We start from the raw sequence: 15,000 nt of genomic DNA on the forward strand, positions 1-15,000 counted from the left end.
ACGTCACCTTCTCCGATCCATTATTGCCCATACATGTTCAAGCCATACAGGGAAGTACCCAACTGACAGGCATGCAGCTGTTTTACGTGTTTTACATTTATACTTGTTCAAGTTTTTAGTATAATTTTATACTAAAACAGTGGATAGCGTTGCACTCGCATGCTGATTGGCTACTCAAACTCCAGATACCCTTTGCTATTCACCTCCAAGCAATTCGTGCAGAATATTATTTGACCCCTGAAAATGTTGTACATAATCTTTGCAGAAATAAATTGGTTAAAATCATCTTTTTGTGCTAATATTATCTCACCGTTTTTATTTGTATAATATTATATTATACTAAAACAACTATTCACCGAAGTGGAGGTGGCTAGTGGTAGATATTTACCTCGCTGCTTTGCGGCTTGGTAAATATCCACCACTAGCCACCTCCACTTCGGTGAGTAGTTGCTAAATAGTACGTGCCAGTGTTTTGTAATCAAAAGTTAGCTATATCAGTTTATAATGGCATTAAATTATTAACAAAATGCATCATAAATTAAAATGACCTACTTAGGAAGAAGTTCAAGAATGTGAAGAAAGCTTTTTGTTCTTGGATCTTTAGATGCAGCCTGAAGACCAACCCTGTCAGAATTAATAATTTTAATACAATCAGTTACACAGTGGAACTTCAATTTAACTAGCCTCTACATATAATGAAGTTCTCGATACAACTAACGATGTTCCTCAGCCATGACAAAGTTACAGTAAAATGTATGAAACAGAAACTCGATATAACAAACCTCCAATATAACAAAATCCTTGTTACAACTAAAACAATTTGGAGGCCCAAGTGTAACATCTACCTCGAGATAATGATCAATAAATATCAAAACACAGCAAATATTAAATGATTACACAACAGACCCACGGCGATGAAAATCGTAACATTATATGCTGTCACTATCGAGAAATCTACAATTGTACAAACAGCTGTATCTGTTTTTGATTGCTTAAGTTCCTTTGATTGCTTAAGTTTCCTTTCTCCTGAGAAAGCCTGAACCACCATTACTGTTCAGTTAACACATAACACAGCTTTTAGCAGTGAAAATTGTAGCCACATCTTAAAAAATCGCAATTCAGCGCTGGGTATGTACATGTAGTATAGAGCAACATAAAGTTAAAACTGTTAACGAACATAACAAACATTTCCGTTGCTGTTCTAAAAATTCCTTAAAACAATGTTTTCGATGTACTGAAATTTCGATATATAGAAACTAACTAATTTCCCCAGTCCCTTGGAGGTTTCACTGTACTGTTTTAATACGGTAATGTCACAAATGAGAGGAGTAGCTCATGTTTTGTCAAGATAAGCATGAAAGCACTCTCAGCATTGCCTTGTGTTTAAAACAAATTGATTAAAGACAGTAGCTTGACTGCCTTCCACATTGCACTTGTAAGCACTTGTCACTTAAAGTTTATAAGTAAAAGTCACATGTAAGACTGCATTGTATTCATTTCCATGCAATTACTAAATATTCCATACATACAGGTAGTTGCACTACATGTTGAAGGTAAATTTCAAAGATGAACTCATTAATTTAATAAATATTGACAAAATTTTATACAAGTAAGTGTACGTACCTTGTAAAAGGTTGGCAAGGTGGGGACATCACGAAAACATCAGCTGATAAATGGTCAATCTCCTGGGTTGTCAAACCCTTGGAAAATACAGGTCACATCTAAATCATCTTGAAATTAATACCTAGGTTATTAACCTAAATTAAATCTCTCAGACAGTTTGCACACTACGATAGTAGAGATTAAAGTATACTATTTGCTTATCAACTCACCTCGATATTTTTCTGAAGCAAAACTGTGTCACCAAAGTTATGTTGGTATACTTGGTTTGCTGTTGTGTTGATTTCCATAGCTGCAACTACTTTACAACGAAAACTGCATTCTAAATACAGAATAAACTTAAGATTAGATACTTTATTATCACACACCTTCACTTCTCGTGGGAAGGGGCATTATAATGCACACATCAATTCTTGCCTAGTACACTATATGTTTGTGATGTAACTGCCTTCAGAAAATAATTGTATGATAGGCCAGCAGTCAAGAGAACCCCCGTCCAGCCATCTATGACAAGTAGATTTGACACTTGGGCAAGCAACTTACACTGACCACTTACTGACTGGGCAAGCATGCACCCACTCAGTTAATTAAAGAACCAAAAAGATGTCAAAGCAAAAAATACACGTTAAAATTCACTTATCTCTGATATATTCTTTTTAATAAAAAAGGGCAAGATAAGTGAAAAGAAGAGACTACTTTGAAAAATGAGGTTTCCAAAACTGTATCAATGGATAGCAGTTGAAAAGAGAAATATTCTTCTACTGCTAATTTTATAAAACCTTGTTGATACTGGTCACAATAAATTCTCAGAAATAATTTCAAAGCTTAACCCATTGACTCCTGAGAGTGAGACTTGACAAATTTTACTGTTTAACACCAGCCAGGTGATCTGGTGACGTAATTTGGAGGACTCGGAAGAAAAATTTGAAAGACGTATCCCACAACCGCGCGCGGTCTTAGATGTTGTTTCCAAACTCCCTGCAGTACTTCCATTGCCAAAACTCAACAGATCATTCCATGTCTACCACATTTGCTGTTACTGAATGAACATTCAAGTAGAACCGACGAGATCTAACCTCGCCTCTGCCATGTTGAATTCAAAAAATAATAAGGCCTTGCGCGGTTGTGGGATACGGCATTAAAATTTTTCTCCCCAGTCCTTCGAATTACGTCAACAGATCACCTGGAGACAATTTTACTTGTCAACTGGGGTGCCCTGGGGACGGCGGGTCTAATCTGCAGGTCACAGGTCGCAGGTCACAGGTTGCAGGTCATTGTTTCACCAATACAGAAAGTATCCTAAACATTCTTAAAAGCTAACCTTAGGCCTAAAAGCTTTTGTTTAGGCCTAATTAGGCCTAAGGTTAGCTTTTAAGAATGTTTAGGATGCTTTCTGTATTGGTGAAACAATGACCTGCAACCTGTGACCTGCGACCTGCAGATTAGACCCGCCGCCCTGGGGATGCCTGAGGAGTGAATAGGTTGAGGCAGCTTAAAGGGAATAGGCTACACTGCAAATGCAACTGTTGTTGTTTTCTCGTTTACAGTACAGAATTGATGAAATACCAGGCTCTCCAGCAGTAGGATTAAGAGGGATTAAGTTTCTAAAGAAACTCTGGTGTTGCGTCGGTATAGGGAAGAGAAATTCAGCGATGCAGGGTTTATCAACTCGGTTGATACTGTAAATTGACCACCGTACAGAAATTTGAAAGCTGATGTTTCAATCGTTGGGCCGGTACTTTGTCGGATTATGGGTTGTTGGCGTTTTATAGAATACAGGTAATTCCGCCCCACAGTATTCTGACGACCCTTGTACGATAGCTGACAAACTCTAACCCTGATTTTTTCATCGCTAAAATCAGTGCTTAGACCTAATCATTGAAAAATGAGTGCTTAGACTTAATCATGAGTGCTTAGACAATACGTTGCGCGCGGATCAATCGACTCTGGGGCGGGACGATCTGTATTCAACGTACGTTGAAAGAAAAGCGTTCGTTAATTCCGTGAGGCCTAAGGGAACCGATTTGAAAAGTGAATCTTTGTTGGCATTTTTTCGTCTTTCCGTGTTGCCCAATAGCGCAGCTCCATCTCTCACTTTTCGAAACGCAAACAACCACGCTCCGACGAAGGGCTACAGTGGTCAATTTACCATATCAATCCAGTTGATAAACCCATTTCTGTATTCAGCACTAGAACAGATATATCGTTACTTGTCTTAGGTACCTTTTAAAGCAAAGTGCATTCCCCCAATTCCGCTGTAAAATTCAACGAAACGAAGCAGCTCATGCGCCATCTTGAATTGTGTGTTGAAATTAGTAGCCAGGCCTTGTACATAAGAAAGGCTGACTTCATGTAGGACTAGACGAATGATCATATTACAACGAACGCAAAGGAACATTGTACCTATTCTCGTTCCCAGTGCTCTCAGCTCTGGGAACAAAAATGCATTGTACCACGGGGAGACTGCGTGAAAGCATCGTAGCCGTTCAATTCTACTTGCCGTTGCTCCTTGCGTTGTTTATGCCAGTCCCTAGCTGCCTGCCTGTTGGTTCCTCGTTGCGTTCAAATGATGATATCAATTAAAGCTAGACGGTAGTGATCCAAGTGTGAAGGGTGTGCTCCGACATTGCGCGGCTACTCCGAGCGATTGAAGAATACCCGTCCACAAAGAAGCGTTACGTTTGCGACACGAGCCGCAGTGATTGCAAATGGGTTCGCGCGGTTCGCGTTGCAAACGTAATGCTTCTTTGTGGACGGTTTACGAATGGAGTGAATTGAGTAGAATGATGGCAGCCGCGGTGCTTTAGTCGACTAAGGTTAAAGTGAATGAGTAGAATGGCTGCAAATATGTTTTAGTAAAAGAGTGATTAGGCTTGATCAGTAAACGAGTTCGTAGTACACTTTTCAGCAAATGTAGGAAACGAAAAACATCATCCCTGAACATGTTTCGTCGTAAGTCATGTCGCACGGCTGTCATAAGCTTGTCGCATGCGGCAAAGTCGTACCGCGTAAATCGACTCCAAAATTTAGTCGGAATGCATTTAAAAGTTCGCTTCATCCTACCATCCGCCGAGACTAAGTTACCGCAGCACTGCGGCAACAGTCATTCTTAGCTCACTTCGGCACCCCGGCGCTCGCTTAAAGGCCATCACGACTTTTATTTTCTGGCGAAAATGGTTCCGTGTAAACGCTTCCAAACCGCATCGATTTGACGTGGTTTCGAAGTCTTGAAACCGTGTCGATGTGAGACTGCGTTCACGCCGAAATTATTTTAAAAGGTAGTCGTGAAGGCGGAATTCAGCGACGTGAATAAAAAAGTAAAACCCCTTTCAGGTCCTTCCTCGCCACGGATTGTCTACTACTCCGACGTTTCATGGGCTTTTCGGACAGCAGCCGACTTTTGTGTCTTTTTCTCGACTTGCGCGCATCCTCCCTCGCACGCGCGTCGTCAACTTCATTCCCAGACCAACCCGAACTGTTCAGTCCAATTCACTACTAACGATGTTTCTCTTACAAGTGGCTGTGTTAATAAGAGGTTCACAAGAAGGGTATGTTCACATAAATTATAGAGTATTCTATGATTAAATTGTTAATTCGTTGGTGTAAAAATTCCCTTTCTAGAAGACCCTCGGGCTGTAAGTGGAGAAATTGGGATCAGCGACAGTTTCTTCTTCTCGAACTGAGTCGGACGGACTGCCCTGGGTTTTCGAGGCACCAACAAATGAATCACCCAAGGATTGGAGTAAGGGAACCGAAAAAACAACTGCCCGACAAACTAACGGCTACAACGTGGTCAATAGAGATCATTGAACATTTTATTGAGAATAAACTGAGCGGCGAACAGATAAATTTTACATGACTTCACTAGAAAGATCAGAACTGAAGACAACTATGGGGCCTAAGTACAAAATAAAATACGAATAGCGCTTCTTCCTTTCACTATTTTGCCAACTGTGCCGCCTTCATCTTCTCGTTCAAGATTCTCACGAGTCGGACAACGTTAAAAATCTATGATTTCTAAAGGTACTGCTTCAAAAGTTTGGTCATCCTCTGAGATTGGGGGTAGTCAGTCAGCCGAAACGGGACCAGAAATCACAAGCAAAATCGCGATCGTGCGTCTTGTTGACTTCCCTCAATCTCGATTTCGCTGGTAATTTCTTTGACCGACTGACCACCAGTGGGTCTCCATGGACGACCATGTCTTTCCTCAAAGTGTAAGAGGCTTGAACTTGACTGTCATTCAAACAACACAAAGAAGAACAACACGAATGTTGTTAGCGGCATTCATTTCTTTCGTCCTCCGCGCTCCTTGAGTTGGAGTTGTACCAAACTTGCCGGAGTGACATTGTAATAGGCCAATGTGTTGGAATCCTTGATAAAAATACCCTAATCGATTTAAAGAAAAAAAAAACAGACAAACAAACAATCAGGATAAGCAATGTCAACTTCATCACCTTGATAAAGAAATAAGAAACTTCTTACCCCAAGCTGTAGTTTCTGTTTTCCAGCCGGCATGCCTGTAATCTCGTGAAGTTTCGCCTTGATAACGGATACCTAACACAACAGTTCACTGAAATCAGCAAGTTGGAAATATGGAGCAAAGACCCATTCAATTCAATACTTTGCTTAAAAAATACGTCTTCAAGCCCCTTACATGTCAAATAAGAAAAGATGAATTGAGAACACAAACGCCTATAGTGCATTTATATCTTGCGTGCGCGTGTCTTCATCTCTTCGCTTTGTCGGCGCGCGTGGGCACGCCAAAAATCAACTCAAAACTTCAACGCGCGCTGTCCGCGCACGAATCGTCTTCTTTCCAGCCGTGCAGCTTTTACCGTCTTAATGACTCAATGACTTAATGACTCCCGAACTGAAAAACATTTTTTTTCTTTTTTTCTTCTTTTTTAGAGACGGTAAGAAAAAAAAGACTTGTCAAACTCACTGACCTGGTCTGTTAGCGGTAAGGTCAGTCTGATAGTATTGCCGTCCAATTTCCACTCGCCCTTGTCTGGCATAAGAGGGATCTGGACACCAAAAGTTACGGGGTTGGGATTGGATGAGAGGAAGATATTTTCAGGGATAAGATTAGCTTCAGCAGGTTCGGATCTCGCCTTCTTTCCGGCCATATCTTCCAACTCTGCATCTCGTTTGTTTGGCATGGGAGGAGCAACTGGTGGAGTGGGATCTACAAACGGGGGCGGGGGCATCCTTGGGAGACCACCCGGAGGCGGAGGAGGCGGAATACCTAGGGATAAAACAAGAGAAATGATTGAGTGCAAAGGCCCACTTCTTGTGGGGAACCCCACATCTCAGTTGAGTCCATACATTGTGCGAAAACTTTACGATCAATGGTTTTCAAGTGTGGTTTATATAGTTTTAAGTTACATTTCGGATTTTCTCAATGAAGATCATCTCGGTCGGTTAATGACCAGACAATCCCGTCTTATCCTAAAACTAACTCTTCAAGCCTTGTAGTTTAAGGGGACTCAAAGAGTTTTCAGCTGAGCGTAACAGTATTTTGGAAAAAAATGTGATGTGGGGGAAGTCAATGATGGGTACTTAATACCCTGGCCAAATTTCGTATTGAAAAGATTACCCTACCTATATATAACAACAGAATATGTTTATTTGTGTGAAAAAAGGACTAACTAAATATTTCGAGTCTCCTTAATTGACTTCCAACCATTATTCGTAATTGTGCCACCGTCAAAACGTAGTTCATGGCTTTTTGAGCAACTGCAAGACGCTCCATTCTTGAATATGGTGAAATTTGAAAAATAATTATGTAACTGCGTCAGGACTGATTCAAATGCTCGTTCTAAAGTTCTCTCCGAAAAGGAAAAAAGCGGCTTCAGTTTAATTAAGTATTACAGTGACAAAAGCTCATATTAATGATATAGAAGACATGAAAATTTTATATATTTGAACGGCGGAAATTGAAATGCAGGAGAGTTGGACATCATTACAGTTAAGCAGCAACTCAGGGCCTGGTTACATGGAAGAAGGCCGGTCACCCGCCTGTCCATGTCTTCGTTTTTCAGGCTCGCGTTTACACAATGCACTGTAGGTGCGGTAACCCTCTGAGGAGGGGTCGTTTTAGCCATGGAAACGCTTGAAGGCCCACCAACCCGGGGTCGGCTCGTTTCACAATATACTGCCTTTGGCGGAGGTGTTGCATCATTAAAAGTGATACTAAGAAGCCACAGCATTGAAAAGTTGAAGCAAGAGTTGCTAGTGAGAGTACAAGAGCATTAACCGCCGAAATGCTTCCATCACCCACCATTTTGCCTGTTTACGTACTTAGGAGACCACACAGTAGCCTCGAGAAAGGTCACCCGGGACCTCGGGGTGGTAAGATTGCGTGTAAACGCGAGCTATTTTTCGACCCCACCTAAGCGGGTTACCCAACCTACCCGAGTCACCCCACCTCCATGTAACCAGGCCCTTAAGCAGTTGCGAAAACAGCCTGGAAAAATTAATCAGACTTGAACGAAGCTTGAACCCTGCAATTGCACCGCACTGCTCTTCTAGTTAAAGGCCCACCTAGCTTCAACCGACAGGCTTTTCAACCGTTTGTTTTTGTTATGGAGATTCGCATTGCTTATCGTAGCGACTAATTGGACGGATTTCAGCTTTGGAAAAAGTTTCATATATGAAAGTTCCGCAGCACGTAATGCCTGTCGGTTGAAGGTGGGTGTTTAAAAACTTCTGTAACTCTGTCAAAGGGGATTTTTTAATGACCCCTTGAAATAAGACCTTTCCTCTTTAGGGTACTCCGCTTTTGGGAAGAAAACGCATAGCTATCGAATACATACATTATCCGAGATTTGCAGAAAAGGGCCCCATGCAATAAGAACACAAATCTAGAGGGTTAGTCTTAGACACTGTTTCTGATTAATAGGCATTTTCAATAATTACTCTGTAATTTGTACGTGAAGCTGTGGTAAATAGACACATCGCAAAAACGTTTAAGAACCAAAAAGTAATTCACCAGTCGCGTGGAGTTACTTACTCTTTGCGAATCTCGTCACGCGCTAAGCAGATCGCTTACCGCGAGAGTTACTGAGGCGAACATTTTTGGCATCAGTTTAGGAGGACTCAAGTAGTCCGAGCATCAATTACTTTTCCGAAACAACTGCAGGTTCCTTTGTGCCTTGTTCCACAAAATCTAAATCATTCATATAATTCTGTAGTTTCATCACAGAGAATTCGTCCCTTTCCTTTCAAATTCATACTCACCCAGAAACTGTGGCGGTCCACCCGGTGGTAGTACAGGGGGAGGGGGTGGTAGATTCATCATCGCTGACATAGGGGGTGGTGGAGGTGCGTGAGTTGAAATTGGACCACCCATGGATGGAGGTGGCGGGATGGCTGCGGACGGTGGTCTGATCATCTCTGGTTTTTCTTGACTGGGCACTTTTGGGCCAATTCGTTCTCTCTCTTCTGATGGCCTGCAAAACAAGAGGCTCGTGTGAGTGATCATAAGCAAAACATTGTTGAGATTCAACTCATTGTCCAAGGAGACTGGATGCTAGCGTGTGGAGGAATCAATAAAATTGAGCAAAAGTTGGAGACAAAGGCTACGTAATAATAATAATAATAATAATAATAATAATAATAATAATAATAATAATAATAATAATAATAATAATAATAATAATAATAATAATAATAATAATAATAATAATGCCTGACCTGCTAAACGCCCTTATTCGCAGTGAACGACTGAATTGCTAGGGAAGGATTACGTTTTTGCAAACGTTGGCCGTGTAGCACTTATATTTGAACAGACTTAACTGATTAGAGTGTGATGTGAAGTGCTAGTTTTCAACCCATGTGAACCATGTGAGCGTTAGCCCTACTAATGGATATTGGCCCACACAAGGTCAGAGAAAAACTCTGACCAGGGTGGGAATTGAACCCACGACCTTCGGGTTAGATCACCGCCGCTCTACCGACTAAGCTACAAGGTCAGACGGGAACAGGCCATGGGAACTGAAGATGCTAATGTCACGGCAATGAACATGTACAAGTACAAGGAAGGATTCCGTTTTTGCAAACGTTGGCCGTGTAGCACTTATATTTGAACAGACTTAACTGATTAGAGTGTGATGTGAAGTGCTAGTTTTCAACCCCATATGAACCATGTGAGCGTTAGCCCTACTAATGGAATGGTCCCACAAAAGGACAGGAAAAAACTCTGACCAGGGTGGGAATTGAACCGACGACCTTCGGATTAGATCACCGCCCCTCCACCGACTGAGCTACAAGGTCAGACGGGAGAAGGCCGTGAATTGCCAAGGTCGCGGCTCGAAGAGGTCGGACCGAAGAAGCTGTACTGTCGGCTAGGCGCTCGTCCCCTGAACACGACCCATGACCCACGACACACGACCTCGGAGCACAGCACTACAGCCAGATGGAATAGGCTGGGAGTCGATTTAGCTGAGGGAGGAAAACCGGAGTACCTCGGAGTCAAATTCAAACTCTGCCCACATACGATCTCGGGCCCGAGAGTTGAACCCGGTCGCAAAGGTGGAACCCACGGTTGATAACCACTAAGTCATCCGCATCCACACGCTACCGGACGAATTTTCTACCGGTGAAAAACTTGACCGGACATTTTGTTCGCACGAAACCGTGCACTGTTTTCGCTCAGTGCAAACGGAACTGACGAACCGGATTAAAGTTTAACCTTTGTCAGTGGTTTTACAATCTGTTCATGCGCAGAGCTCTACTTTACGAAATCCAAAATGTTTTTTTCCAGCTGAGTTACCACGCATCCATGCAACCACGCCTTTGCCATGCAAAAATTGAGACGATCAAGGTGTTCACAACGCGCCGGTTAAATTTTCGACCGTACCGGAAAAAAAATTGTCCCCGATTTGGGCGTTCAAAAATGACGTCTAAATTGCCGTACGTTTAGCGTGGTTCCGCGATAGAAAATTCGTCGGTTACCGTGTGATTGTAGCCAAAGATTATCCACCTGGCCCTATTTGTTCAAAGTCCAGATAAGTCAGTTTATCCGGTGAATAAGTAACATTATAATATGGCCCGTACGGCCCCGCGCGCGCTTTCATTGTAAAACTATTGAGAAAATCCCCGTATGAGGGCAATACGCATTAGCGCGAGCCGTACGGCCCTACTAGGAACACATAGTATAATAACAATACCAAGTTTTTTCATTCAATGCAATGAAAGGGAGAGATACCAGAGGTTACCTCTATACGAGGGTATCTGCCCAGGTGTTAGTAATCTAGAGTCGATTTTGATGAGGGAGGAAGACCGGAGTATCCGCAAAAAAACCCTCGGAGTCAGATTGAGATCGACTGAAACTCAACGCACATACGACGTCGAGGCCCAGAGTTGAACCTGGGTCACAGAGCTGGGAGGCGCGTTTGATAACTACTAATTTTGGTCGCTTTTAAACAGATAGCCAGAAGAGCAAATGCAAACAACATATAACATAAATTTTCTGTGCAAATTTTTGTTATTATTTTGTCAAAACTTCATATTTGGAGTGCTCATGAATAGTGTAAAGAACCCATCTGATAAATTGTTTATTGACTGAGTTTAGGTCGGGCGGACAGGAAACAATAGACCATATTCGTATTCCCAGTATTGAACTAGAACTAGCTTGCAATGGAGGCTAATTCGGGGGAATATATTAAAAAGTATTTGCATTTGAAAAGATTTCCCCGCATTAGCCTCCATTGCAAGCTAGTTCCAGTCCAATACTGAGAATACGAATATGGTCTATTTGGCGCTTGGTCCGTACGCCATGACCTCGGGCCAGATATTTTCCCGCGTGCGGCCCTCCCACTCAGTCAATAAGTACATAATCCGTCAGTTTCAATCTCTGCAATTATCTCAGTATTTGCCCTCGTAACTACCCACGTATGTACAGTGTATATGCACACTCTTAGCACATCTACCTAAAAGATACGTAAGAAAGCCTTTGACCTTCCGTACAAAAACGCGTCAATTTGAATTAAAAACAACACTGATTGGAAATGAGGCTTTTTGGAATAAGGTGTATTTCCAAACAAAGCTTTTCTCAGCGTGCATAGCAAGATAAATCATTGAGAATCGTCTCGAGGTCCCTTTTACATCAATACCAAGTTGTGTACCGCATCGTGGCAATAGGAACCGTTCTAGCGTTAAACAAAGCTGTCACTTACGTAAGTCCCTTGGATTTGTGTATGGCTTCAATCTGCTGTTCTAGTGTGACACCTTGTTGAGCCAAGCGAGATGTCGCTGCCATGGAAGCAGTATGCCCATCCCATGTAACCTTCTCTGGTTTGCGAATGTCTTCCTCTCCAATCTTTTTACCGATCACTGTTTCCTCGTCTCCGGCACCGAAGATATCCGTTCGGCGTTCAGCGAGTTGCTTTAGACTGCTGCCAATAGACATTCCTGAAAAACGACGAGCAACGTTTGAATCGTATTTTAATTAAGCGGCTGCGATACAGGCGTCATATTAGGAAGCCCAAGCAACAAACACGACGACGGCTTTGTGAACGTCAAAGGGAAGCAAGGATGGCGCAATAGCGAGAACATTCGCCTTCCACCAGTGTGGCCCCAGGTTCAATTCCCAGACAAAATGTGGTTCGAGTTTGTACGTTCTCTACACTACTTCGAAAGGGTACTTCGGTTTTCCCCTCTCCTTAACAACCAACCAATGATTGACATGTGTTGTGTTGACTTGATTACTGTACATCGTCCCCAATTCGCGCCTCAGCCCTAAATACACTTGAAACTTAGAGCGCTTTTCAAACGAGTGTCGTAAAACCAAAACCAAAGTAATTAGAGCGGTTTCAATTGACTGTCGAAAGTAAGTAGCGAATTGCTTTGGTTTTGCATTAATTCACTCGGTGATTGGTTCAAAGTTCTCGCGCCACTTTTTCAACCAATCAGAATTGAGATCAAAACCAATCGTGGCTCGCGCGTGCACATTTGCCCGCGCTTAGCGTCGGCTACGTGTAATTACTTCGAGTTTTGATTGGTTTACTGGATTGTCTCCGTCCTTTTTGATTGGTCAAAGTAATTACTTTGGTTTTCGTTTTACGACACTCATTTGAAAACCGCTCTACTTTGGCCAATCAAAAAGAACGGAGACAATCCAGTAAACCAATCAAAACTCGAAGTAATTACACGTAGCCGACACAAAGCGGGGGAAAAAGTGGCGCGAGAACTTTCAACCAATCACTGTGTGAAGTAATCATAAACCAAAGTGATTCAGAAATGCTGCCGAAGGGGAAGGAGATGTTCACGTATGCTTGACTTTAAAAATCGTTGTTCTGTAGACTTCTTGGTCGAGTCGTCAGGGATTGTCGTCATAAGAACCTTTCTAGGATCATTGTTTACTCACGGTAGCAGATACACGTAAGCAGCAGCGTGCCTACTTTTCTCCCACTACATTGCGACTTGGCCTTTTATGTTAACTACATGTAGAGAAACTTTTGTTTGATATTTTTTACTCAAGAAATACACCTTATTCCAAAATGGCCGCTGATTGATGCGGATATAAATTGGCCCTTGTTGCCTCGTTCAAGATAAAATATTCTTTTGCATTTTAAGCTTCAGAACGAGGTGCTGCCCATCAAGGGCTAATTTGAATAAAAACAGAAGAATATTTAAATGGCGGCCATTTTGGAATAAGGTGTATGTTCTCTCGTAATATTTTTACCTTTAAGTGCACACTTGGTACTTCCAAGTGTTTCATTCTTTTTCGGAAGACTTACCTTCAGCAAACACCTGCTCTTGTTCTTTCTTTTCCTGCATTACGCGGTCTCTCTGTTCTCTCCAGCGTGGATCCAACAAACTGATTTTCATGTGCTCAGCCATACTCTCTGCTGGAACGCGTTCGCCGGTGATAGGCGAGATAAGGAATTTATCTGAGGGCAACTGTGGTGTAGCCGCTTTAGGTGCCTTGGGATCATATCCGCGCCTGATCTGGATGTTTCCACCAGGGGCTGTGGGAGGTAGTGGTGGTTTGGGACCTGGCTCTGATGGTATGGGCGGAAGAGGCACCTCATTGGCGTCTACATTTTTCTAAAAGGCAAACAGTGAGTATGGCTTATAAGAAAGACTTTCAACCAAGCCTCAGCTGTTTACAAGCTAAATAAGCACAATTACACTGCACAATCAATTTATACATATGTAAGTAATCCGCTCGAAAGGCAATGACCCCGCGCCTTCCCGTTGTCTCGTACGTCCTTTAGAGTGTACAATAAACTGATTATCTCAGGTGTAAAAATGATGTTATAGGAGTCTGATTTACAGTACACGGCAGAACATATAGCTCTTGTTTTAGTCCTGTCACAAAGTTATAGGCACATGTCAGAGGTCCAAAACCCAAGAGTGCCGATCCCTCTCATTTGGCCTTGGCCTTTCAGTTTACGGTATTATCTAAATTTAGAATACAGGTCCCGCCAAAGAATGGCCAATCAGATTGAACCTGATGACTGCAACTCCCCTGATTGGTCCGCAAACCAAGTCGCCGCACGAGGAATTGCACGTGCTAAATGCAAAACGTGCGCGGAACGCAATGCCTCTACGCTTTGTTCCCAAAAAACTCTAGCCGTAGCGGTTCTAAAAATACACCATACCGTAAACTGATGGGCCTCATTCCATCGCAGATCAACACTTCTGGGTTACGGACTTCTGCACATGTGCACATTAAAAAGCCACGTCATTCATTTGACTGTAAGGAGCTTACGCAAGGACGACCACGACAGCTACGACAACGCCACAATAGGTTTAATGAACCAAAACAAAAACCCTGCACGCCTTGCACGTTCGTAGTGACTCTTGGCAGATTTCTTTGCCGTCCTCGTCCAGACAACGAAGTGAATTGACCAAATTTGAGGTTGTGTTGAGGACGTCAGAACCTGACGAGACACTATTATTTTTCTCCCCAAACAACTACACCGTTCATGAAAATTTTTTTTCCTGCAAAGTCGATACACTCTTTCCATTCCGAACGACTTGGAGTTACCACGAAATTATTACTATAACGGGAAATAATATTTTTAGAGGACGTTCTCGTTGGCGTCGTCCACGTCCTTGCGTAAGCTCCCTTGTGTGACTGCATGATGTGGTTCTTGTCAAAAGCCCACAGATAAGTTAACCCTTGCTCACCAAAAGGGTCTACAGTACCGTCTAACTAGATGTTGGAGGGTTGTGGGTACAAATCCCATCTGGGGACTAGGATTTTTTCCGAGTTCAATTTGGGTGTCAAATGCTCTCTTTGTCTTCCACAGTTGCTGTATTAATCACAGCTAGGAGTACATTTATGTCTTCATGGTTTTCGGGGATGCAGGGATGGCGCAGTGGTGAGAGCACTCGCCTCCCACCAATGTGGCCCGGGTTCGATTCCCA

The 15,000-nt window shown here is 42.6% G+C and overlaps 2 protein-coding genes across 2 annotated transcripts in view; both read right to left on the reverse strand.

The window, feature by feature from the left end:
* The window catches only part of LOC138003753 (tRNA (cytosine(38)-C(5))-methyltransferase-like), a 16,959-nt gene extending 13,022 nt beyond the window's left edge, over nt 1-3,937 (reverse strand). Inside the window, exons 1-4 of the mRNA XM_068849978.1 lie at nt 3,844-3,937; nt 1,833-1,942; nt 1,624-1,700; nt 553-624 (exon numbers count right to left, since the gene is read on the reverse strand). Coding sequence (XP_068706079.1) covers nt 553-624; nt 1,624-1,700; nt 1,833-1,942; nt 3,844-3,913 — 329 coding nt within the window. The 5' untranslated portion in view covers nt 3,914-3,937. The remainder of the gene's footprint in view (nt 1-552; nt 625-1,623; nt 1,701-1,832; nt 1,943-3,843) is intronic.
* Nucleotides 3,938-5,413: 1,476 nt separating this feature from the next.
* Nucleotides 5,414-15,000, reverse strand: part of LOC138003768 (splicing factor 3A subunit 1-like) — a 23,818-nt gene continuing 14,231 nt past the window's right edge. The window contains exons 13-18 of the mRNA XM_068849996.1: nt 13,362-13,671; nt 11,799-12,033; nt 8,860-9,071; nt 6,567-6,865; nt 6,103-6,174; nt 5,414-6,006 (exon numbers count right to left, since the gene is read on the reverse strand). Of these exons, the coding sequence (XP_068706097.1) occupies nt 5,905-6,006; nt 6,103-6,174; nt 6,567-6,865; nt 8,860-9,071; nt 11,799-12,033; nt 13,362-13,671 (1,230 nt within the window). The 3' untranslated portion in view covers nt 5,414-5,904. The remainder of the gene's footprint in view (nt 6,007-6,102; nt 6,175-6,566; nt 6,866-8,859; nt 9,072-11,798; nt 12,034-13,361; nt 13,672-15,000) is intronic.

This window comes from Montipora foliosa, chromosome 1 (genome assembly GCF_036669935.1).
Source record: "Montipora foliosa isolate CH-2021 chromosome 1, ASM3666993v2, whole genome shotgun sequence".
Classification (NCBI taxonomy): Eukaryota; Metazoa; Cnidaria; class Anthozoa; order Scleractinia; family Acroporidae; genus Montipora; species Montipora foliosa.